Source organism: Scyliorhinus torazame, chromosome 8, assembly GCF_047496885.1.
Source record: "Scyliorhinus torazame isolate Kashiwa2021f chromosome 8, sScyTor2.1, whole genome shotgun sequence".
Lineage (NCBI taxonomy): Eukaryota > Metazoa > Chordata > Chondrichthyes > Carcharhiniformes > Scyliorhinidae > Scyliorhinus > Scyliorhinus torazame.
Window position 1 is genome coordinate 126,996,187 of NC_092714.1, and position 25,714 is coordinate 127,021,900.

At 43.1% G+C, this 25,714-nt stretch overlaps 1 protein-coding gene and 1 long non-coding RNA gene across 12 annotated transcripts in view; one reads left to right on the top strand and one right to left on the bottom strand.

Moving 5' to 3' along the window:
• Window positions 1-449: 449 nt before the first annotated feature.
• Window positions 450-1,743, bottom strand: LOC140428105 (uncharacterized). The gene is made up of 2 exons (XR_011948709.1): window positions 1,644-1,743; window positions 450-1,552 (listed from the first exon to the last, which is right to left on the bottom strand). It is a non-coding gene; the product is annotated as an uncharacterized lncRNA (long non-coding RNA).
• The window catches only part of LOC140428103 (retinoic acid-induced protein 2-like), a 123,419-nt gene continuing 99,152 nt past the window's right edge, over window positions 1,448-25,714 (top strand). For 3 of the 11 annotated variants that reach the window (XR_011948708.1, XM_072514166.1, XM_072514171.1), the window contains exon 1: window positions 2,438-2,758. Coding sequence is in view for 2 of the 11 variants with exons in the window: in XM_072514167.1 (XP_072370268.1) it covers window positions 1,568-1,585 (18 nt within the window). In the remaining 9 variants the exon portion in view is untranslated. Of the gene's footprint in view, window positions 1,586-2,437; window positions 2,759-14,497; window positions 14,617-17,764; window positions 17,860-22,706; window positions 23,144-25,714 lie in introns of those variants that run through there. The other 8 variants (XM_072514163.1, XM_072514168.1, XM_072514165.1 and 5 more) reach the window with 6 other exon arrangements.

The following is a 25,714-nucleotide window of genomic DNA, read 5'->3' on the forward strand; positions in this document are numbered from 1 at the left end:
ATCTTCTTAAGGTTCTTACATACACACAAGTAAGTACACCTCAGCGCACACACGTACAATATTGGATCCTGCTGTTTCAACCAGATAAGACAGAAAGCACTTCAATTTATTTTGTGCTTTTCATAACCTTAGGACATCCCAATGCAATTTACAAGCAATTCAGGTGACACAGAAGCAAGAGTACTACCACTGCACCAACACTGACACTTTGACTGCGGAGGTGTATTTGACTAGTAAAGACAACTAAAGATTTCTACCAAAGAGGTTGCAGAGGTAGCAACAGCAAGAAGAAAATTCTGCAGTACCCTTTTCTGTGGCTAGTAGAATAATCCTTACAGCATGCATGTGATGTTGAAAATAAATGTAGTACTCATCAAGGTGGATGATGTTGGCATTGGGAAGTGGAACCCTTTCTGACATTGCACAGCAATATGCACATCCAGAGCTGGTTAAATGTAAATCAAAGTTTAATTCACAATGTTCAAACAAAAATTCCATGGTAGAATCATATGATAGGGTTAATAAGAAAAGAAACACATTTTGGAAATAGACCATAGGTCAATTAACATCAGGAGAAAATATGTTTACAGTGGAGAACCCAACATTTGAACAATTGTTTTTAGCATAAAAATAACAGTAACTGGGAAAGCAGCATTGACACTACTAATGATGAGATGTTTGATTATATATATATATGCTTATATATACACAGCATACACATTAGCTTTAAAAAGAGGAGATATCAATATTTATGATAGTTGACACATAGGACATCATTAATACATTTAGGAAAATTTAGGATGAAGACTTATGAAAATACAATTGTTGTTGGAAGTTCCAACTACAATTGTCTTTATTTCTAATCATTAGGGTCTTTATTTTCCCGGATTATAACAACGACCTGTTTTGAGATTCATTTATCCCTCAGCTACTATAATGAGGTGGAATGTGCAATGGGCGTGGAAGTAGGAGGGAGGTAATGATTAATGAAATGAAATGAAAATCGCTTATTGTCACGAGTAGGCTGCAAATGAAGTTACTGTGAAAAGCCCGGGTGTTCAAAAATAAAATATTTTCATTACCCCAAACATTGAGTCGATTTAAAAAGAAATAGATGTGTAGAAATGAGAAATCTATTATGACCCCCTCAGCACACGGGCTTACGGGGGAATGAGGTGGGCTGCTATATTTCCAGGGAAACATTGCTCGATAAGGTGAGAGTGAAGGCTGGAGGAGGGGGAGGGTGCCCAGGGGTTTGTCAGAGATGGAAGGGGCTGATTCTCAATGGGCGGGATGTTGATGAGAGTGTGGTGGGGCGCTGCGTGCGCAGCCTGTCACCTCTCCTGCCTACGGCAGCGGTGAAGGAGTCAGAGGGATCCCAATCCACATCCCGACATCAAATAACCACGCACTGTTAGAATATATATATATATATTTTTAAACACCCCCCCCCAACAGCAACCATTAACAAGCCAGGCTGGGAAGGAGATGAAACCAGCCGACGCTGATGCAAGGCGAAGCTGCTGCTGTATAAATACTGTATGTCCTGCAGCTTGAAAAATCGGGAATGAATGAAGAGAGGAAGGTAAGTGTCAAAACAAAACATGGACGGGAATCCTTCATTTAAAAAAAAGCCTAATTACCAAATATCCAGTGTACAGCAGGCAGCCTGAGACATTGTCACCAGTCTGTGAATTAGGAATTGGAGAAAGGCGATCTCTTTCCATCCCTGTATTTACGAGAGAATGTTTATTAATTTAAAAAAAAATCATATCTCGCATTTCCAAGTATTATTGCTGGCGATTCTCTCTCTCCCCCCCCCCCCCCCCAAGGGCCATTCGGTCTATTTTCCTTCCGCTGACTAAAAAGTCAACCCCATTTCGCTTTACTTTCTTTTGTTGAAAGAATTACAAGGGTTTAGGTAACTGGGGAGTCGCAATCTTGTGGAAATCCAGCTCTTCCCTTTGCCATTTGCATGAAGCATGCGACGTGTTCATGTTTCCCAGACTCCTGATAACGCGCGAAGCAATCCCATTAATCGGGGCCTTGACCAGATACCGAGAATACGTTAAAATAAAAATCTGACCACCAAGACAGGAGCCCCATTCACCTTGCTCCCCGACTGAAACCATGGCAAATGTGTTGAGGAAAGTGTGTTCTGTTTAGTTATCGTTTGAGGGCGGGCGGGGGTGGAATCATTTGAAACATTGAACTGAAACAATAAAGCGAATGTATCGCAAGTTCCCACCGTCACAGCTTCACACGAAACAAGACGGTTTGCAGATTAAAAATCGCCCTCAGACATCCCTGCAAATTGCTGGCAGTATGAGCTGTTCGCTGTCATGTTGGGAGAGGAGAGGACCCCGTCACTGACTGGCTAACTGCAGCTCCGGGAACTGTGTTGACAAACAAGAAGCTACATTTGTCTTCACTGTAACTGTACCTCTCTCCCTCTCTCTGTGTGGGCGAACTGGAGATGCAGGCAGAGTTTACACAAGAGCTTCCAAACACCGACAAAAATACCCTCCTTTCAGTATTAGCAGCGCGAAGGTGCTGTTTGACGGATCTACAGAACAAAACAACGCCCCCCGCCCCCGCAACCGACTGTTTATTAACACCAGCCTAAATGCTACTGTCGGTTTTCAAAGCAGCGCCGGAAACATTCGCGATCTGCGGCAGGCTGTTTTTTTCTTTTGGTCTCCGTCATGTTCAGTTTGTTTGGATTGAAGACTCTTCCATTTAAACTGCACATTTCCAGGTGAGTGCCGTATTGCTGCAGGGAGAGATTCCCCCTCCCCCCATCCCCACAAATATCTGAGGAAAATGTTCATTTTGATCATGGGCAGTTTTTCGTTTTAAAAAAAAAATGAGAGAGTTTCTTTTAATGTTTTAATTTTTGGAATGTAGCTGGTAAATAAAAGGTCTGTTTATATAATGATCGCGACATTCGGTGTTTGAAAATGAGGTGCGCAATAGCCCCTGTCACTGCCTTTTTTACATTAATGGTAGGGTTTTTTACTGGAGAGGCAGGCAGTGGTGCAGTGGTATTGTCACTAGACTAGTATTCCAGACACCCATGCTAATGCTCTGGGGACGTGGGTTCGAATCCGCTACAGCAGATGGTGAAATTTTAATTCAATAAAAATCTGGAATTAAAAGTCTAATGAAGACCTGAAACCATTGTCAATTGTGGTAAAATAACCCATCTGGTTATCTGCCATTCTTACCTGGTCTGGCCTCCATGTGATTCCAGATCCACAGCAATGTGTTGACGCTTTTAAAACCACTCAGGACATGGGCAATAAATGCTGGTTCAGCCAGCGATGCCCACATCCCATGAGCAAATAAAAAAACATGGTACACAGAATTTACTGTTTATTGCAACATTATTTTTACTAGGTTTACCAGTACTGTGGTTACTGGGTGGTTTGCGAAAGGTCAATTGAATTTGTCAGTTGTGACCAAAATGGACCCAAAACAAAACCACTGTCAGTTTCCAAAGGAAGAGCCGAACCTATTGTATGATATAGAGATAGAATGAATCCGGAAGCCGAATGGCTTGCGTAGAAAGAGCCTGCTAGGATGGACTATACTTAATTTCCTGTGTGTTATTTTTTATTAGTAACTGATGCAAGCCTTCTGAACCAAATATTAATTTTAGACCTCAGGCATTTTGTAAATTTGGCAGTAGTTTGGAAGTTTAAGTGAATGATGTTAGCTGGCTGACCAGTTAGCAAGAAAAAACTTTTTTTGCTCATGAACCGAGGGTGCTAATATACTTACGAAGGAAATAGATAGATTTCTAGACTCTAAAGGTGTCAAGAGATATGGGGAGAGCGCAGGAGTATGGAGTCGAGATAGAGGATCAGCCATGACCATATTGAATGGTGGAGCAGGCTCAAAAGGCCAAATGATCTCCTCCTGCTCCTATTTTCTACCTTTCCAACTCCAAGTTTGGTAACGAGATTAGCAAAGCTGGAAACTTGGTCATACCAGATTCGGTCACTATGCAGTGAGGTCATTGGCTCAAGCAGACCACAATTATTCTTTCCAAATATTTCCCATTCAAATTCTGTCTGCCCACAAAAAGATTTGCAGATGAGCTGGCTGAAGTGAAGAGTTCATGCTCTGATGTGGAAACAAGATGGTAGGAGGAAGGTAGCCAGTGTTTGTGTGTTCTGCTGCTGGCCCTCATGGATCGAATCAGGTGAAGGAAGTTGTGCTTTACCATGTTGTTTTTTGCACTGAGCAAGACCAACATTTGCTCAACAACTGCAGGGAACCATTATTGAACAACATTATTTAACATCTCCCCAATGCCAGAGAAGACAGGATAACAACATAAGACCATAAGACATAGGAGCAGAATTAGGCCACTCGGCCCATCGTGTCTGCTCCGCCATTCAATCATGACTGATATTCTTCTCATCCCCATTCTCCTGCCTCCTCCCCATAACCCCTGATCCCCTTATTAATCAAGAACATTCTTGATTATTACAAGAATACTACATTCCCTCCCCATTTAAAAAAATAAACAGTTTAGTCATTAAAATGTAATTTAGTACGTGTATATCATTTTGCAGAACACAATATGACTAACATCAACAATATCTAAAAGTTTAACAGATTATGTTGCAAACTTATTTCTACTGAAATCACAGCCAAAACATACATGGCTAGTACTATGCAAATGATAGGGAGGAAAGTAAGTAGTGAAGAGGACATAAAGAGTCTACAGTGGGATGTAATAGGTTAAGTAAGTGAGCAAAGAATTTGGCAGATGGAACATAATATAGGAAAATGTGAATATGTCCACTTTGGCAGGAAGAATAGAAAAACAGTAAATTATTTAAATGGAAGGAGGCTGCAGAACGCCATGGTCCAGAGGGTACCAGGTGTCCTAGTTACTGAATCACATAAAGTTAGTGTCCAGGTACAACAAGTGATTAGGAAGGCAGATTAAATGTTGATGTTTATTGCAAGCGGAATCCAGTGTAAAATCAGGGATCTGTTGCCACACCTGTACAGATCCTTAGTGAGACTGCATCTGGAATAGTTTGTACAGTTTTAGTCTCCACACTTTAGAAAATCAAAAGTGGTGCATTAGAAGCAGTTCAGAGAAGGTTCATTCGACTCATTACTGAGAAGGAGGGGTTGTCTCATGAGAAAAGGTTGAGCAGGTTGGGCCCATACACGTTAGTGTTTAGATAAAGAAGGTGTGGTCTCATTGAAGCATTTAAGATCCTGAGGGGACTTGATGAGGCAGGGGTGTGGAGTCAAATTAACTGTGATCTTATTAAATGGTGGGGCAGACTGGTGGGGCTGATTAACCTACTCCTGCTCCTAAGTCTTCTGATGATAATTTCTTTCTCATCATTCGTGCATATTGGTGACAAGAATCTTTCATTAAAATATATTCAAAGTTGCAGCAATTAAAAAAAAATATTGATCACCATTGCTGACAGAATTTAATTTAAACACTCAAATCCTGATGTGCGCACAGATTTAAATGCTTTTGCCCATTTTATGTTCATCTAATGATAAATTCTAATCTATGCCTCAGTTTTTAAAAAAGTTTCCAATTAAAGGGCAATTTAGTGTGGCCAAATCACCTACCCTGCACATCTTTGAGTTGTGGGGGTGAGATCCATGCAGACACTGGGAGAATGTGCAAACCCCACACGGACAGTGACCAAGGGCCGGGATCAAATCTGGGTCCTCAGCGGCGTGAGGTAGCAGTGCTAACCACTGCACCACCGTGCTGCCCTATATATGCTTCAGTTAATTACAAAGATGCAAAATTTAATTGATTACATTTTTTGAATACATTGAGAAAATCTACTACCATAAATAATTGGCATAAGGCTACAGTTGGATTAAAGTTTGTTTGGTATTTAGTTGCATCACTTTCCTCCTCCTCGTTATTTTTTACTCCCACACTTGCCATTTTAGTCAGGAAACCTGGTTAATTCATGCTGCAGCCTTTGCATGACAATTCTAAATGTAGCTTCAGTATAAACCGAAACTTCATACAGCAGAGTGAGACACACCTGTCAGGCTTTCATTTTTCTGAAAACACAGTAAACTACTCGTGCTTAAGTTCTCAGCAAGGATGATAAAGTCTGTCATTGTTGAGGTTGGTGCATTTGGCCAGCTGGCAATATTAGGACTTGAGCATGCATCCTTTGAAGTATACAATAAGCATCTTAAATATCACCAGATCACCACAGAACAAAATACTCGACAATAAACAAAAAGGACTTTGAAAGACATGAAAGGGATTTCGTTTACAATTTGCTAGATGTAGAAATGATTAAATTTTCATAAGAAAGATTCGTAACCGTGGGTAAAAGCTTATAGATTATTAAATGTCACATCTTCCAGTGTCTTATTTTAAGTTGTGACTATTTTTGATGGACAGGATCAGTTCATTATAACGTAAGTAAAAATTAGAGCATCTTCCCCCACCTTGTTTTCTCTCTTGTAAATAAATTGAGACATAGAGTCAGTTGGAAAAAAGGTCATTGTTGCAGAGCGTGAACTGAAGGCTTGTCAGATGTAATGAGTGTAGCAAAACCTATAAATCATAGCAGACTTGTCTTGAACATTTTTCTTTGCTCAGATGTGGATTTGTCCACTGAAGGCTGCCCTTTAGCCATGGTTTTCTTGATAGTGTGCTAAATGCTCATTTGAATAATTAGCATGTGCTCCCAGCATAGCCTTGGACTTGTGGTGAGAAGCAGCCTTTTTAAAAAGGGAACAGAGCTAGTGGTGGTGTTAGTTGGTGGGGTTTGACTATAAACAATCTCACCAGTAGCACAAATTTAGAGATGCGGCCAACTAAAGATGAATGGCTGCCTATGAAGACATATATTTCTCAGCCTTTGCCTCAGCCCACAGTGGAATTGAAAGATTTTTAGGTCCAGCTTGTGGTCAGCTATGGCTGTAGGTGAAGGGGGCAGGATAGAAGGAGCTGAGCAAAAGCAGAGTGAAGCATGAAAGAGAATCCCTGCGTAGGGGGTGGGAGGTAGTCTTAACCCCCACCCCAAAGTTGAATGGCTGGGAAAATGGACATGCTATTGCATGAGGTGGGTGTGAGAAAGGTTGCCCTTGTTCAGGATTCCATGTCACCATTTGCGGGAATGGTGACATGCACCCTGTCTAATGGTTTACATAGTAGCTGCAGGATCTGGGAACAGAAGTGACAGAACACTGCACATTCAAATGAATGTGGCATGCTAAAGCTGCTAAGCAGTACATTTTACTATGTCAAGGACCCAAGAACACGTACAAAGTGTTGCTTGTCAGCTTGTTCCATATTTACTGCTTCCACATGGCTAGTCATGCAACTCTTACATTGTATCTTGTACCCATATCATTCCAAGGCACCACGGGAACATATTCTGCATTTAGAGCTCATATAAAGCTAGCCTTAGAGCTCTTTCATTGTATTTTATGAATCCTTCCAAGTCACAACAGTGAAACATGCCAAATCTTTTACTGCATCCCACGTGTATCCAGATTTCAACAAGGCACTGTTAAAATGCAATAGGCAATTGAAATCCTTCCTGCACTTCATCTTCCATAGGCTTTATAGAAAAACAATTGTACACAACAAAATTGCATACTGACCTACGGGGTGCAATATATCTTCCCCTACGCAGATGGATGCACCTTCAATTTTCATTCCAGAACTCACTTTCTTCTTGCACGACAAGATAGAACAAACTCAGGGGTCCTTCCTTGCTATTGGAGGAAGCCACTCTGGCATTTTCAAACGTGGAGGGAACAGGGAATATTTTTTTTAATTTGTTTGGCTGGGCCAGCAATTAATGTCCATCCCTGAGGGCATTTAAAAGCCAATCACACTGCTGTGGATCTGGAGTCATATATAGGCCAGGTAAGGATTACAGGTTTCCTTCCGTAAAGGACATTAGTAAACAAGATGTCTTTTTAACATATCATGGTCATCATTAGATTTGTTTATTGAATTCAAATTTTACCACCTGTCATGGCAGGATTCAAATCCAGGAGCATTACCCTGGGTCTCTGGATTACTAGTCCAGCAACAATGTCACTGCGCCATTGCCTTCCTATGGTGCATCATAGTCAGTCCTATGATCATCCTCTGGTTCTTCATTCTCTTTCTTAGAAATTCATAGACATAAGCATGTCAAAACAAGATCTGCCTGAAGGTGTGTCAGGAGTCAGCATTCTAACATTTGTCCATTTTCAGTCATCGTAAGCTGGCAGAGCAGATTGAACAGTGGTGAGCACTGCTGCCTCAGAGCACCAGGGATGAGGCTTTAATTCTGGCCTTGGGTGACTATGTGGAGTTTGCACATTCTCCCCATGTCTTCATGGGTTTCCTCCGGGTGCTCCGGCCTCCTCCCACACTCCAAATATGTGCAGGTTAGATGTAATAACCTTGCTATATTGTCCCTTGGTGACTAAACGGTTGGGTGGGGTTACGGGGATAGGCTGGAAGTGGAGAGCGGGTAGGGTGCTCTTTCCCAGGATCGGTGCAGACTCAATGGGCCAAATGGCCTCCTTCTGCATTGTAGGGTTTCTATGATTCTATGAAATCTCTCAAATAGGTGGGAAGGCAAGTGGTGAGGCTGACTCAAAGGGCAAAATTCTCCCCCAACGGCGCGATGTCCACCGACTGGCGCCAAAAACGGCGCCAATCAGACGGGCATTGCGCCGGCCCAAAGGTGCGGAATGCTCCGCATCTTTGGGGGCCGAGCCCCAACATTGAGGGGCTAGGCTGGCACCGGAGGGATTTCCGCCCCGCCAGCTGGCGGAAATGGTGTTTGTTGCCCCGCCAGCTGGCGCGGAAATGCGGCGCATGCGCGGGAGCGTCAGCGGCCGCTGACAGTTTCCCGCGCATGCGCAGTGGGGAGAGTCTCTTCCGCCTCCGCCGGTGGAGGCCGTGGCGGAGGCGGAAGGGAAAGAGTGCCCCCACGGCACAGGCCCGCCCGCGGATCGGTGGGCCCCGATCGCGGGCCAGGCCACCGTGGGGGCACCCCCCGGGGTCAGATCGCCCCGCGCCCCCCCCAGGACCCCGGAGCCCGCCCACGCCGCCTGGTCCCGCCGGTAAATACCAGCTTTGATTTACGCCGGCGGGACAGGCAATTTCTGGGCGGGACTTCGGCCCATCCGGGCCGGAGAATTGAGCGGGGGGTCCCGCCAACCGGCGCGGCCCGATTCCCGCCCCCGCCCAATCTCCGGTACCGGAGACTTAGGCGGGGGCGGGATTCACGGCGGCCAACGGCCATTCTCCGAGCCGGCGGGGGGTCGGAGAATGACGCCCAAAGAGTCTACAGAGGGATATAGGCAGGTTAGGTGAGTGGGCAAAAACTTGTCAGATTGAATATAATGTAGGAAAATGTAAAATTATGCACTTTGGTAGGAAACATAAAAGAGCTGAATATTGTTTAAGTGGAGAAGGACTGCAGAAAACTGCAGAACAGAGGGATTTGAGTATAAATCAAAATAAGCTAGCATGCAAGTTGAGCAGGTAATTGGGAAGGCAAATGAAATTTTGGCCTTTATTTCAAAGAGAATGGAATATAAAAATAGGGAAGTCCTACTAAAACTATGGACTGGATTCTCCCAGTTTCCTACAAAAAATAAAAGGCTATTCACTTACCTTCTGGGGGCTAGCAGGGACACGGGGAGCTTCATGCAGCTTTGGCTGCGGATACGGGCCCCTGCACGTTCGCTTCCGAGTCCGTGCATGCGCACGGGTGGCGGACTCCAGCGGCCGCGCCGAGCGCCATGGCAGACTCGGACCATGGACCAACACAAACAAACTAGGTCCCCCCCGATCGGCCACGCGCCGCTGCATCGGACCGGCCCAAACGCTGCCCCGGGCTTCCCATAAGGCCCCCACCCCCCCGGTGCTCGATCACTCCGCCCCGCAGACTGAGTCCGCAGCCGCCGCGTGAGAGTGCCGACTAGCCATACCACATTAGTTCCACGCCGTCGAGAACTCAGCCGGTCGGGTGCGGAGTATGGCTGGGAGGGCCTCTGGCAATGGCCCCCCAGCTGCGTGCCGGAGAATCGCCGGAGTGGCGCCGGGCCAGATTCGGTCGTGAAATTCGATTCTCCACCCCCGCGCCAAACGCGATTTTGATGCGGGGCTGCGGAGAATCCAATCCTATATATGGCACTGGTTAGACCATACCTGGAATACTGTGAATGGTTTTGGTCCCCTTATCTAAGGAAAGATATACTGGCAATAGAGGCAGTCGAGAGAAAGTTCGCCAGGTTGATCTGGGGCATGGAGGGATTTTCTTATGAGGAGAGGTTGAGTAGATTGTGCCTCCATTCATTGGAGTTTAGAAGAATGAGAGGTTACCTTATTGAGACATATAGGATTCTCTGGGGGCTTGACAGGATAGATGCTGTGAGGATCTTTCCTCTTATGGGAGATCTACGACCAGACAGCATAATAAGGGGTCGCCCATTTAAGACGGAGATGAGGAGGAATTTCCTCTTTCAGAGGGTAATGAATCTATGGAATTCTTTACCACAGAGAGCTGTAGAGATTGGGTCATTAAGTATGTTCAAGGTTGAGATGGACAGATTTTTAATCAGTGAGGGAGTTAAGGGTTATGGGGATAAGGTGGAAAAGGAGTTGAGGATTATATCAGATCAGCAATGATCTCATTGAATGGTGGAACAGGCTCAATGGGCCGAGTGGCCTTCTGCTCCTACGTCTTATGGTCTTAAGGATCTAAACTTTTCTTCAAGAAAAACAGTCCTAAATTCTCCAGTCTCTCCAAGTAACTGAAGTTCCTCTTCCTTGGAAGCATTCTTGTGAATTGTTTTTGCACTCTTATGCTTTCGCATCTTTCTTAAAGTGTGACTCTCTGAACTGGACACAGTACGCCAGTTGAAAATGAACCAGTGCTTTTCACAAGTTTAACGTAACCTTGTATTATCTGCTCCTATTAATAAAACATAGGATACTGTATGCTTTATTAAGTGCTCTCTCAAACTGGCCTGCCACATTCAATGACTTATGCACATAGGCACCAGGTCCCTCTACTCTTGCATCCCCTTTAGAATTGTGCCCCTTATTTTATATTGTCTCCTATGTTCTTCCTATTAAAATGAATAAATTCACACTTCTCTTTCATTTGCCACTTGTCTGACCATCCCACCAACCTTTCTACGTCCATTTGAAGTTCTGCCCTATCCTCCCCACAGTTCATAATACTTCCACGTTTCTTTTGGCCATAAATTTTGAAATTGAGCCCTGCACAACTAGGTCAAGGTCATTAATATGTATCAAGAAAAGCAGGGATTACAACATGGACTCCTCTGGAACCTTTTGGCTATTTAAATGATAAATACCAAAGGCTTCCAATTGCATGAGTCAATAAACTGTTTCTGTGGTGAATGAGTGCATGGACCAATAGTTGAATTGTGAAATAAACCTGAGCATCAGCCAGTTCGCTTCGATCATTGGTACTTCTGAGGAAGAACTTTATGTAAGTAAATGTAGAAAACAAAATGTTGTAACGATCACCAATTGTGCAGGATTCCATACTTTCTAGTAGTGCTAGGGGTTGTTATGACACAGCAACAGCACGTTAAATATTAATGGTTTGCATTTTTTTACAACACTGATGAGGTACCTGTTTGAATGTTAAACAACTTTGCAAACTTGTGTCACCTCTGCATTTTTGTGGGAGATTGAGGCAGACTTGCCTCCAACTGCAAATCACTTTTCTGATATTAATCAAACTGTTGAAAATAACAAGTCAGTCACTGCCCTTGATTTCCACTGTTCTATCAAATGGCAGGAAGCTTATGCATAAATACGTGATGATTACAGATGACCTTGTGACTCTGTTCTGTAATTTACTGCCTTGCTGTTATTTTCTAATGAAATAGATTCACGTTAATGTTGTATTTTGGGTAAATTCCATGGTGAAATGTCAGTGGCATAGAGTAGCAATTTTATGAATCTATCCTGATGTGAGATTTGCTTAGTTACTTCATAGTGTAGTGTTTGATACAGATTACATTCTTATCTTTTGATTGTTTTTAACAATTCTGTGACTAATGAATATTAGTGTAATTCAGTATTTTTATTACCAAGATTAACTGAGTACTCAAGAGTTGAATGTGGCATAAGGGAAGCTGAAGCCAATCAATCAGAAAGTGATTATGTGAGAGCCTTAGATGCAATAGATTACATTTTTAATCAGAGACTTTAATTGTTTGTCAGCTAATACCAATATTTTAATAAAAAATATTAAATGGTGTCAAGCCATGTATAAAATAAGTGTTGTGAATAACTGACTCTCCTTTAGGAGTTTCAGGTTTTGCTAAACACTATCTTGCCTGGCTATAAGGGCACATGTAGTTTATTGAATGTTAGTGGGATTGCTATTTTGCCACTTGATGAAATCTTCAAATATAAAATGGTGCTCCTAATTAAATCAATCTAGTTTTTTTTTAATTCCCACCAAGTGATGGTGACACTAGTGCTTCTTCATCAGTTCCAAATCACCCAACACCTGGTTTGAACTGTCCATTGGTGTTGGACCTGATTACACATTAGTCAGCGGCCGACCATGGGGACTGGCAGGAAATTGAACTAAGCTGCAAAAATCTGTATTTAAAGAATATAACCTGTGGTAATAACAATATGTTTAATTATACAAAACCAGTATTATGTAAATTAATGTTAGGAATGATAAGGCGCCACACAGACTGACTCAGCTCAACACACGTTTCCGTGTAATACACATATAACCAAGATATGGCCATTAATGCTCTTTATAGATTTTGGCAACAAAATAAATGTAAGTATTTTTTTGTTATTGAAACTCTGTCATAAAACATGACCTGAATTGTTCTTTAAAATTGCCATGTGCCTGGATAATGAGCTGATTGTAATTTTTTCAAAGCCATGTTGCTTACTATTTTGAAAATTAAAATAACAGTTCTATATGGAATTATAGATAGTCACTGGTGACTTACATATATTCATGCAACATTAATGCACAAAAAAATCAGAGGGACTCCATGTACATGGAATTACCTAGAAATAACTATATGTTAACCGGCCATATGGCCCACCCACCCTGTGAGCATTTGTCCCAATCTCACGTGTTCGATTGTTCCAATATCTCACCAATCCCTCAACCACCTATCTGCTGTGTTGTAGAGAAGTTGAATTTTATCCTTGTATCATCCATTTATTTTATACTTTTTGATTTGTTACATTTGTTGTTGGAAAATGACTGGTTTCCTGAGAGGGTAAGCTGGCTGTATAGATAGATCTCATGGGTAGTGACAAATAATGACTGTTATGTAATATGAGAATGGACATCCAACATGAGAGGTGAAAAATTAAAAGAACATGATTCACACACTGAAACTTACAGGGAAATAGAATATGAGTAAATGACTTTTCAGAATCACAGACTGATAAACACTCATTACATTAGAAATCAAGTGCCAAGTTCCACACCAACAAAACATTAGCACAGGGTACTAAAAATACTAATATCAGAGGTCCATGGGGTGTGGTGGTGTGGTGTACACCAAACTGTGTGGCTATATGATGTTAACCTTCAAAAATCATAACATTCCTGCAAGAGTTAAAAAAGTAATGCAGATGCTGGAGATCTGAAATAGAAACAGAAAATGCTGGAAATATTCAGCAGGTGAGACCGCATCTGTGGAGCAAGAAACAGAATTCACATTGTCGGTCAATGATTACATCGTGACCTGTTTCCCTCTCCACAGATTCTACCAGACATGTACAGTATTTACACCATTTTCTGCTTTTGCACATTCAGTTAAGCAGGATAACCATGTGACTTTTCCACAGCTTTGTAGTTCTCGTTAAAGAGATTTTATAAACATTGGTAGAGAGAAATTCAGCGACTTTCTCTGACTGATTAATGTAAACAGGACGTTTCCTGGTAAACTTTGCCACAGTCAAGAACAATTATTAGCTTAAAGCATGCAAATAGGTGCTATAAAAACAGATGAGGAGGAATTTCTTCAGCCAGAGGGTGTTGAATCTGTGGAACTATTTGCCACAGAAGGCTGTGGAGGCCAAATCATTGAGTGTCTTGAAGACAGAGATAGATAGGTTCTTGATTTATAAGGGGATCAAGGATTATGGGGAGAAGGCAGGAGAATGGGGATGAGAAAAATATCAGCCATGAATGAATGGCGGAGAAGACTTGGTGGGCCGAGTGGCCTAATTCTGCTCCGATGTCTTATGGTCTTATAAGTAATTGCCACATTCGTGTGCTAAATGTATGGCATTCAGTCCCTTTATTGGAATGCTTGCGAAGTTTTTAATTTTCATCATTTATATGCATCATTTATTTGGCCAAACGTTTATAACCAAGTGGAGAAGGCCAGGAGACTTCTCCACCGGTAATGCAGGTCCGCCTTATAGCTGGTCATCTAGTGGTTCTACATGATGCTCAGATTTGACTTTGCTCTCTCCCTGCAGGGAATACAGAATGCTATATTCACTCTCTGCTTAGCGCCTTGTTGCTTGTCCCAGCTCAGATCGGCAAATAAAGGGAGCAGCAGCCAGCCTACACACATCTATGCTCTGTAATACAGAAGGTACCTTACTACTTAAGTTATGATTTTTGAAGGTTGACATCATGGCCACACAGTTTGGTGTACACCACACCACCACACTCCACGGATCTCTGATATTAGTATTTTTAGTGCCTTGTGCTGACGTTTTGTTGGTGTGGAACTTGGCACTTGATTTCTAGTGTAAGGTGGTAAAGGTGATGTGAAGGACAAATGAGTACATTAATTGCACTCATTCAAATCTCATTCGATAATTTTTTAACAGTTGAGGGATGACTGTAGCTTGCCAACAACGGTGACAGGAAAACAATAAAATCCGTTTTGGCACCTAATCACGGTCGCCACACAATTATATGGGAAAGATGGAAATGATATAAAACTGGTGAGATATTGATTAAAATAATAAAATGTTTGCCTGCCAAGTGTCTTTTCTTCTGCCGAAAGTATAATGTGATCCTGATACTGTACAGGAACACAATGCATTTGTAATGAGTTCAGCTGCAATTTGGCATGAGTCCTGTTGTAACAACAAAAATAGAGCTTGGATAACTACAAAATTCAGTTTATTACATTAAAAAAAATAAGAGCCCAGTGAATTTCTGTCGGTTGGATGGGCCAAATTGCTGAACTCATTACAAATACATTGTGTTCTTGTACAGGATCAGGATCACATTATGCTTATACAAAACATTTAAATCTACACAGTAATATATCCTTACTTCATTAAATTTCTGGTAATCTTGTGATACAAGTAGATTGTTTTCAACTCTCAATTGTTCCTTTTGAAAACCAGTAACACTATGATCAGCTGTATTTCGTGGGTTCCATAGTATCTGCTTCAGGTAAAAATGATTTTGATGTTGATCAGGTTGAAAGAATTGTTTTTCGTTTAGCTGAAAGGTTGCTTTCTCAAGAATGAACATTTTCATATTTTCAAATGTCCACACAGAGTTTCAGACGAGCATTTGTTGTGGTTTTCAGCTAGTTGAAGATGAGACTGTTTTTCATTCTCAAGTGTGTTTACATCTTGTATCCATCTCACTGTTCCTTTCTGACAGGGTATTAGAACATATTAGAGTTCATGCCGTAAATGTCTGTTTATAAGTTCACAAAGGCTAGTATCCATGAACTATATATAGATAAAAATGTGAAAATATTTTCATATATATAGGTAAATATGAAGAAAAATAATTGTAAATCAAGCTCTTTAAGAAAAATGATGGAGAGATTCTTTGCACTTTTATTGTCCATCTGTAATTGCCCTTGAGAAGATGGTGGTGAGCTGCCTTCTTGAATCACTGCAGTCCATATGGTGTAGGGTCACCACAGTGCTGTTAGGGAGGGAGTTCCAGGATTTTGATCCAATGTCTGTGAAGGAATGGCTATATATTTCCAAGTCAGGATGGTGAGTGGTTTGAAGGGGAACTGACAAAGACATTCTTTCAAACAAGGGTTTAGACTTAAACAGGGGTAATATTTATTCGTGTCGGTTTTACTTGCAATATGACACAATCTTTAGCAACACAGAGAGAAAGATATTCTCTCTATTTTCCTGCAGCTCAGTCCACCAAAGGTTTGGAGGTGTGAATCTTTATGCACAAAAAGGCAAGCTGTGGTGTTTATTGACACAAGAAGCACAATGCATTGGCTTAATCTAATTTCCTATGTAAGACCATAAGACATAGGAGCAGAATTAGGCCATTCAGCCCATCGAGTCTGCTCCGCCATTCAATTATGGCTGATGTCTTTCTCATTCACGTTCTCCTGCCTTCTCCCCATAACCTCTGATCCCCTTCTTGATCAAAAATCTATCCATCACTGTTTTAAAGACACTCAGTGATTTGGCCTCCACAGCCTTCTGCAGCAAAGAGTTCCACAGATTCACTACCTTCTGGCTGAAGAAATTCCTCCTCTGTTTTAAAGGATTGTCCCTTTAGTCTGAGATGGTGTCCTCTGCTTCTAGTTTTTTCTACACGTGGAAATATTCTCTCCACGTCCACTCTATCCAGGCCACGCAGTATCCTGTACGTTTCAATAAGATCCCCCCTCATCCTTCTAAACTCCAATGAGTACAGACCCAGAGTCCTCAACCGTTCCTCATACGATAAGCTCTTCATTCCAGGGATCATTCTTGTGAACCTCCTCTGGACCCTTTCCAAGGCCAGCACATCCTTCCTTAGATACGGGCCCAAAACTGCTCACAATACTCCAAATGGGGTCTGGCCAGAGCCTTATATAGCCTCAGAAGTACATTCCTGGTCTCGTATTCTAGCCCTCTCGACATTAATGCTAACATTACATTTGCCTTCCAAACTGCTGATTGAACCTGCAAGTTAACCTTAAGAGAATCGTGAACAAGGACTCCGAAGTCCCTTTTGCTTCTGATTTCCTAAGCGATTCCCATTTAAAAAATATCTATGCCTCCATTTTTCCTTCCAAAGTGCATAACCTCACACTTTTCCACATTGTATTCCATCTGCCACTTCTTTGCCCACTCTCCTACCCTGTCCAAGTCCTTCTGAAGCCCACCTGCTTCCTCAATACTACCTGCCCCTCGACAGATCTTTGTATTATCTGCAAACTTAACAACCATGCCTTCAGTTCCTTGCTTCAGATCATTAAAGTATATTGTGAAAAGTTGTGGTCCCAGCACCGACCCCTGAGGTACACCACTAGTCACCGACTGCCATCCTGAAAAAGACCCCTTTTATCCCCTTTCTCTGCCTTCTGCCAGTCAGCCAATCCTCTATCCATGTCAGGATCTTACCCTGAACACCATGAGCTCTTAACTTATTTAACAGTCTCCTACCTTGTCAAAGGCCTTCTGGAAATCTAAATAAATCACATCCACTGGTTCTCCTTTGTCTAACTTCCTTGTTACTTCCTCAAATGCAGTAACATCAATACTGATAAGGAAACTGATAAAATCCTTATCCTGCAAAGATACATGGAGGTGTCATAATTTTACATAACAGAACAATTGGAACCCGGGATGGATAGACGCATTAATAATCAGTCAACAGATTTCATGTTACCACAGGAGCATTTGCATAGATCTCAGGAAACTAAGCTTAAGGCAGTGATTCTCCTTGCCACAGGGATGAGTGCTGTCTAGCAAGGTTAACAATTTGAGATTTCTTTAATCGTTTTATTGATGAATATTCTTTCATAGAGCTTCCAGGTGGTGGTGTTCGCATGTATCTGCTGCCCTAGTCCTTCGAGGTGGTAGCAGTTGTGGGTCTGGAAGGTGCTGCCTAAGGAGCCTGGGTGAGTTCATGCAGTGCTGTTGTAGACCGTACACACTCCTGCCACTGTGCATCAGTGGTGGAGAGAGTGTGAGGGTTTGTGAATGGGATGCCACTCAAGTGGGCTGCTTTGTCCTGAATTATGTTAAGTTTTAAAAAATATTTTTAAAATATAAATTTAGAGTACCCAAGTAGTTTTTTTCCAATTCAGCTGCAATTTAGTGTGGCCAGCCCACCTACCCTGCACATCTTTGGGTTGTCGGGGTGAGACCCACGCAGACATGGGGAGAATGTGCAAACTCCACATGGACAGTGACCCGGGGCCGGGATCGAACCCGGGTCCTCAAATGTGAGGCAGCAGTGCTAACCACTGCACCACCATGCTGCCCCCCTGGATGGTGTCAAGTTGCTTGAGTTTTGTTGCAGCTGCAAGCATCCAGGCAAGTGGAGAGTATTCCATCACACTCCTGATGGTGGATAGATTTTGGGAAGTCAGGAGTTGAGTTACTCACTGCAGGATTCCTAGCCTCTGACCTGCTGTTGTAGTCGCACTACTTATATGACTAGTCCAGTTCAATTTCTGGTCAGTGGTAAATCCCAGGATGTTGATGGTGGGGAATCCAGTGGTGGTGATGCCATTGAATGTCTAGGGGTGATGGTTAGATCCTCTTTTGTTGGAGATGGTCATTGTCTGGCACTTGTGTTCATTGTCACTTGTCAGTCCAAGCCTGAATATTGTCCATGTCTTGCTGCATTTGGACATGGACTAGCTGAGATATGTAAACCATGGAGGAAAATACTACATTATACACAAATTTAACATCTGATGAATAATTCAATGACAAAAGAGTTATTTATGTGCACCACAGCTCCTTTTGTGACAGCTAAGGGTTAACATCCTAACTGACCATGAAAGACTTGCAGTGAGATCAAGTGTAAATGGGTAATCTGCAGCCAACTTCAGATTAAACATATTTTTACAGTAAAGGTAGAATATTTTATGGTTTGTCAGTAATCCAGCAATGATGAAAAGAGTTTGCTATGCTGACAGCAACAGCATCCAGCAATGCTTTTCATAATTTTGCTTTTTGCAGATGTATGTTTCTCACCTCTCTCAAAATAGGGCTTGTTTAGAATTAGTTTATAATATATATTCACTGAATGTAGAGTCAGAAAATTTCCTTTCAAAATTATGTAAAAAGGACTGACATGGACAGCAGCTTTTTGTTTAGTGGATAGTTCATACAGCATCTACATTTTATATGCTCTCGATCTGAGGTACCTTATTGCTAGGCTAAAAATTAACAAATAGTTGGTAAAATGTAGTATTGTGTTTTGTGCTCCAGAGATATGCAGAGATGACACACCAGGTTCTATGTGTGAGCAGGAGGTACATTTCAAAGCTTTGTCTGTGTCTCATGCTTATGGCTTGTTCCAGTCTCTCTCTAACCACACTGACAGCGCACAGCACAGTCAGCAGTCAACGCACACACACAATCAAAAAGTGAGCAATTTAACACAACGCGCAGTGTTGGCAAAAGCATACAGCTCTTTAAATATCTTCGGTACGCTTACTTTACATTAAGAAGTTGAATATTCAGTGTTGCAAGTTCTGTATTTGGTCTGCTTTCACTGTGATCAGAATGATAATTTGTGATGTGAGTGAGGTAGCAGGTTTGCTAATGGTTCAGTATCTATTTTTTCTCACTCCCTATTTAGAAGAACTTTTCAACATTTTTCTATTGCATTTACTAATATAAAAATGGAAAGTTAAGGCTTATTAAATTGATCAAAAACTAGAAACTGCTAAAATACATTTTCCACTCTGTTATCAAGTGGGTTATTTTTTTGAAAATGATTTTTGTTAAATTTTTAACATTTCATACAAAAGAAGATAAAAGACGTGAACCATAGAATCATAGAATCAGTACAGTGCAGAAGGAGGCCATTTGGCCCATTGAGTCTGCACCAAACCGCTCTAAGAGCACCCTACCCAGGCCCACAACCCACCCTGTCCCCGTAACCAAGTAACCCCACCTCACCTTTGAATACTAAGGGGTAATTTAGCACAGCCAACCCACCTAACCTGCACATCTTTGGACTGTGGGAGAAAACCGGAGCACCCGGAGGAAACCCACGCAGACACAGGGAGAACATACAAACTCCATACGGACAGTGACCCAAGCGGGAATTGAACACTGATCCCTTTCGCTGTGAGGCAGCAGATCTATTAAAATTGTGGGTCAGGTGAACTCCATGATATACTTTGGTGTTCTCCTGGCCCATAATACCATGATAAGCATTTTGAACAAAATTCCATAAACAAACAGTTTTTGCAAAGATTCTTGCCCCTACTATCCCTCCCCCCCCAAACCCAGACTACTCCTCCTATAAAAAATAAACCCCCCTCCCCCTCTTACACTCCAGCAGTGAACAGTTCTTTAAAGTACACTAAAAATGATTGCCACCTTCGATAAAACCCCTCAATCGACCCTCTCAAGGAATACTTGACCCTCTCGAGGCACACAAACTCCATCAAATCACCCAGCCACACTGAAGCCTTAGGTGGTACCGCCATTTTCCAGACCAATAGGATACATCTCTGTGCCCCCAATGAAGTGAAGGCAGGGCTATCCACCCCGGCTCCCGTCCGCAATTCCAGCACATCAGAGACTCCAAAAATCACCACCAGTGGGCAGGGTTGCACCCCCACATTTAGGATCACAACATGGTTTCAATAAAGGACCCACAAAACCCCACCAGCTTGGGGCATTGCCAGAACATGTGCACGTGATGTGCGGGTCCCTTTGAACAACGCCTGCACCTTTATTCCGTCCCTTCGAAAAAGCGGCTCACCCTCGCTCTAGTGAGTTGCGCTTGGAAAACTACCTTTAACTGAATGAGGCTCAACCTCATGCAAGACGATGTTGCATTCACCCTCCTCAATGCCTCACACCCTTCCTCTAGTATCAGCTCCATCTCCTCCATCCATTCGTCCCCTCAACCGAACCCAACTTCTCCCCGCTATACGCTGGTACATCTCAGATGTTCTACCCTACACCAATCCTGCGCAGGATAAAATTTGCTCCAACAAGGTGGATGGCTGAACCACTGGGAAAGCCGGAAGAAACAGCATAACCCAGTTCGGTACCTGAAGGTACCTAAATCCGTCCGCATCCGAAAGCCGTTCTAACCTGGTCTTACCCGGCAGGACCTTGGCGTGGAATGATCCGGGAGTGGCCTGTGGGGGGAGAGGGGGGGTCCAACTCCGCGGGGGGCCTCCGCTGTGGCCTGGCCCACGATCGGAGCTCACCGATCGGTGGGCCGACCTCTCGGGCTGGGGGCCTCTTTTGTTCCGCGCCGGCCCCTGTAGCCCTACGCCATGTTGCGTCGGGGCCGGTGCGGAGATAGGGAGACACCGCGCATGCACGTAAATCACGCCGGTCCCACGGCACATGCGCAGACACGTGGCACCCATCTGACTCCGGGATCGGCAGCTGGAGCGGCGTGGGTCACTTCAGTGCCGTGCTGGCCCCCTGTAGGGGTCAGAATTGCTGATCCTGAGGCCATGTTGACGCCGCCGCCATGTTGATACGACGGCATCAACACTTAGCCTCAGGAATCCCGCCCCATATTTCTCCTTTAACTCCTCCAAGCTAGAGAACCACCCCACCAAAAATAGATCCTCCACCTTCTCCAGCCCTCCTTCCAATCAAATGGGTTATGAACCTTATGAAGCTGTTTTATAGTAACTTGACAAATATAACTGATAAGGTTCAGTAAATGAGTTATGGAGTGTGCAATATTTGAGCGCAGTAGTTGCGTGAAATATATCCACAAGATCCTTCATGTGCAATAATTCAACATAGTTGTCTTCAGCTCTTTGCAAACTCCCTCTTCATTACTCAGCTAATTTACCAATTCTGCTTTTCAGTGGCATGGACATTTTACAGACCTTTGATTATAACATTTAATTTTGGCGAAGGGGTAGCTGTAGTGGGAGGCCAGCTGCTGCTGGGATACTTGGGTGCATTCAGTTTGGACTCACGTAGTGAACAAATGCCATGATGATGCTGTCTGGCCTGCTGAGTATTTCAAGCATTTTATGTTTATATTAATTTCCTCTTGGTTTGATTCTTGTACTCATGGAAAAACTGTCACTTTGATTTATGTAGATCTTCCACCATCTTCCAATAATGTAAATTCCCTGAATGAATAAATAACACTGAGAAACTTTGTACAGGTCTATAAAATATTCCCACAAATGTCACATGCCTACTCTGTCATAGAGTTGGAGGGAAGGGAACTCATTTGTTTATGGAAAGTTTCTTTTAGTTATAATAAGAACCTACTTTCAGCCTGTTAAACATCTAAATAGGGTACAACTGATGTTAATACTGATTTGGCTAATAGGTGTTTGTACTGGATGCAATCTGTGAACAGACTGGGTGTGTATATGCCATTAACAAGGCGACCTTTAAAACACAAAAGCATTTTGATTGGCATGCACAAGAATTTTCGAGGAGTCACACTTGCCCTTAATCGCGGAATTACCTGGTCTGTCTCACTATGGTCTATGTCAGTGAAATTGTCTTCAAATTGCTACTCTTAATGTCATAATGGGGAGGCATTAGGAGCTTGAATCTGTAGCCATCTCAGATGGCCACCTGCAAAGGACTATGGGAATTATGGTCAACCCAGGACTCAGACAGACTCAGAGCTTGTGTGTGTTTTGTCAACCCAGATAGCTAGACTGGATCAAAACCCCTGCGCGTTTGCATTCTAATGGCCCATTTCCCCAGAACAAAAGAACTGTACTCAGGTAACCGATACAGATAAAGACTAATCGGCGCCACTCCCTTTACTCAGGGAGCCCAAACAGCCAAGGTTAATGACCGCTAAGGACAAGCCCAGCCGTCAAGGCACCCGCCCCTTTATTGGCCAAAATCGAAGGCAGTGATCGAAGCCTGTCGAACTATTGGGTCCAAGTTAAGGACCGCCCCAAAGAGCGCGAAATCCCAGAGGGATAAGAAGAGACACAGCCATGTGCTTGGTCTCTCTTGGATCCGGCCTATGCCAACCCAAGTGCAGCATAACCAGACAGACAGACCAGACAGACAAGTTCAAGACCAACGATCGCTACCAGACGGCTGAGCCCAGCAGAAACAGAGCCACTTCTTCCACCCAGCCACGCAAGATCCGGACAAAGGCCTTGTCCATCTGCATAGAGCCGGTTGCCCTGAAGTTAAGTATAGGTTATTGTAGTTGTTAGGTTTAGTTTAATTTGTAGTGTTTGTGTTGCATGTCGAAGTACCCTTTGTGTGTAAATAAACCATCTTTTAACTTGAACTGACTAACTGGTTGTGTGGTCCTTTGATCGATATCCGGTAAAGCCCTGTGGTGGTATCATTTGATACCTGGCCACTCTAAAGAGCATCATTATTAATTGGCAACATTACTCCGGAGCCAATTGGCAACAAATCCAGAAATGGGTTCCAGGATGTAGCAGGCAGTTTAGGGTTGAAAAGTCTGCTGGCAGCAGACTCAGAGGAATGCACCCACAGCCTGAGTTACCTTGTCACATTCAGACTTAGCCTGGCGACTAGGGGCTTTTCACAGTAACTTCATTGAAGCCTACTTGTGACAATAAGCGATTATTATTATTATTAATAATGGGAATACACAGGATGATCCATTCGGGACAACCTTGTTTGACCAGTTATCAGCCCATCACAGAGTCTGATGACCTATCTGTCTATCAATGGAAAGTTAGTTGCATATAAATGGCATAGCTCTGTTCTTTGGTCTAAAAGGAAGTGGCCAATCAAGTCTGGCCACCTCAAGGGAGAACCGTTGTTTGAGGAGCTTGGCAGATCTTAGAGAGAGAGAGAGAGAGACAGGAAATTATGTTTTGAACAGTTATAGAGAGAAGGCTGGGAAAATCGACCATGGAGGTCATGAAATTTCCCACCGAGGCAGACTTGGAAAAAACATTCTGAACAAATGTCCCTAACAGAAGAAAATTGTTCGGTAAATGCAAGTATTGCCTTTGTGGAAGTGAAACAAGAGCTGCATTTTCATGTATGGTGTGGTTTAATGGGAACTCATGTGTTAAGGTTAAGAAACTGCATATAATCTGTTGGTGTTATCTGAAGTAAAAGTTTAAATATTGTTTTCTTTTCTTTTGTTTTAATAAAGTTTGTTTATGAAAATAATCAAGCCCTATTTCTTATAATATCACTCCTGGAAAGAGTGCATTAAAACTTTAAAAGGTCACGGCATCTGGTGCAACCTCTTAGCAATTGTTGAGGACTGACCAGGCGTCCGTAACACTAAGCAATTATCTCTGAGAAACATTATTTCAACACACTTTACAGGCATCACTTTCATGTGAATAGTATTATAATTTATTTATTTATTTTTAAAAATATTTTTATTACGGTATTTGCAAGTTTATATAATAATAACAATCACATAAACATGGTATAATAAACATTTCCATCCCAATCCCAATCTTCACGCACCCCAACCATAAAACAATAATCCCCCCCCCCCCCCTTGGAATACTGCCTCTGCTGACATTTTAATTTTCCCCGAGAAAGTCGACGAACTGCTGCCACCTCCGGGTGAACCCTACCATTGACTCTCTTAAGGCGAACTTTATTTTCTCGAGACTGAGAAGCCCAGCCATGTCACTATCCTAGGTCTCTACACCCGGGGGCTTCGAGTCCCTCCACATTAATAAGATCCGTCTCCGGGCTACCAGGGAGGCAAAGGCCAAGACGTTGGCCTCTTTCGCCCCCTGAACTCCCGGCTCTTCCGACACTCCAAAGATCGCTACCTCTGGACTCGGCACCACCCGTGTTTTTAGTATTGTGGACATTGCCTTACCAAAACCCTGCCAAAACCCTCTGAGCTTCGGGCATGCCCAAAACATGTGGACATGATTTGCTGGGCTTCCCGCGCACCTCGCACACCTGTCCTCTACCCCGAAAAACTTGCTCATCCTAGCCACTGTCATGTGTGCCCGGTGGACTACCTTAAATTGTATTAGGCTAAGCCTGGCACATGATGAGGATGTGTTAACCCTGTTAGGGCATCCGTCCACAGACCCGCCTCTAGTTCTCCTCCTAGCTCATCCTCCCACTTGCCCTTAAGCTCCTCCACTGGACTTCCTCCGCCTCCGAAAGCTCCCGGTAAATATCTGTCACCTACCCCTCCCAACCCAGGTACTGGAGACTACTCTGTCCTGTATCCTCTGTGACGGCAGCAGCGGAAAGGCCAGAACCTGCTTTCTCAAGAAGTCTCGTACCTGCAAATACCTAAACCCATTCCCTGCTGGCAATTCAAATTTATCCTCCAAGGCTTTCAAGCTGGGGAAGCTCCCATCTACAAATAGATCCCCCATCCTCCTAATTCCTGCCCTTTGCCATCTCCGGAACCTACCGTCCAGCCTACCCGGTACAAACTGGTGATTATTATAAATCGGGGTCTAAACTGATGCTCCCTCCACTCTCATATCTCCTCCACTGCCCCCAGACTCTCAGAACCGCCACCACCACCGGACTTGTGGCGTATCGGGCCGGCAAGAACAGAAGAGGTGCCGTTATCAGTGCTCCCAAACTTGTGTCTTTACATGATGGCGCCTCCATCCTCTCCCACACCGAGCCCTCCCCCACTACCCACTTCCATAGTATTAAAGTTTAGATTGTAGGTTCCTCATCCATTTGAAAAAGGGTATTTCAACCAAAAAGATCTGAGAATTATCGGACAATAAGCGAAACATGGACTGTCTAGGTTTTCAACTGCTCCAAGAGCCTACTATTTTGATTAACCTATAGAGTATGCACACCATTTGTACATTGACAAAATTTTGT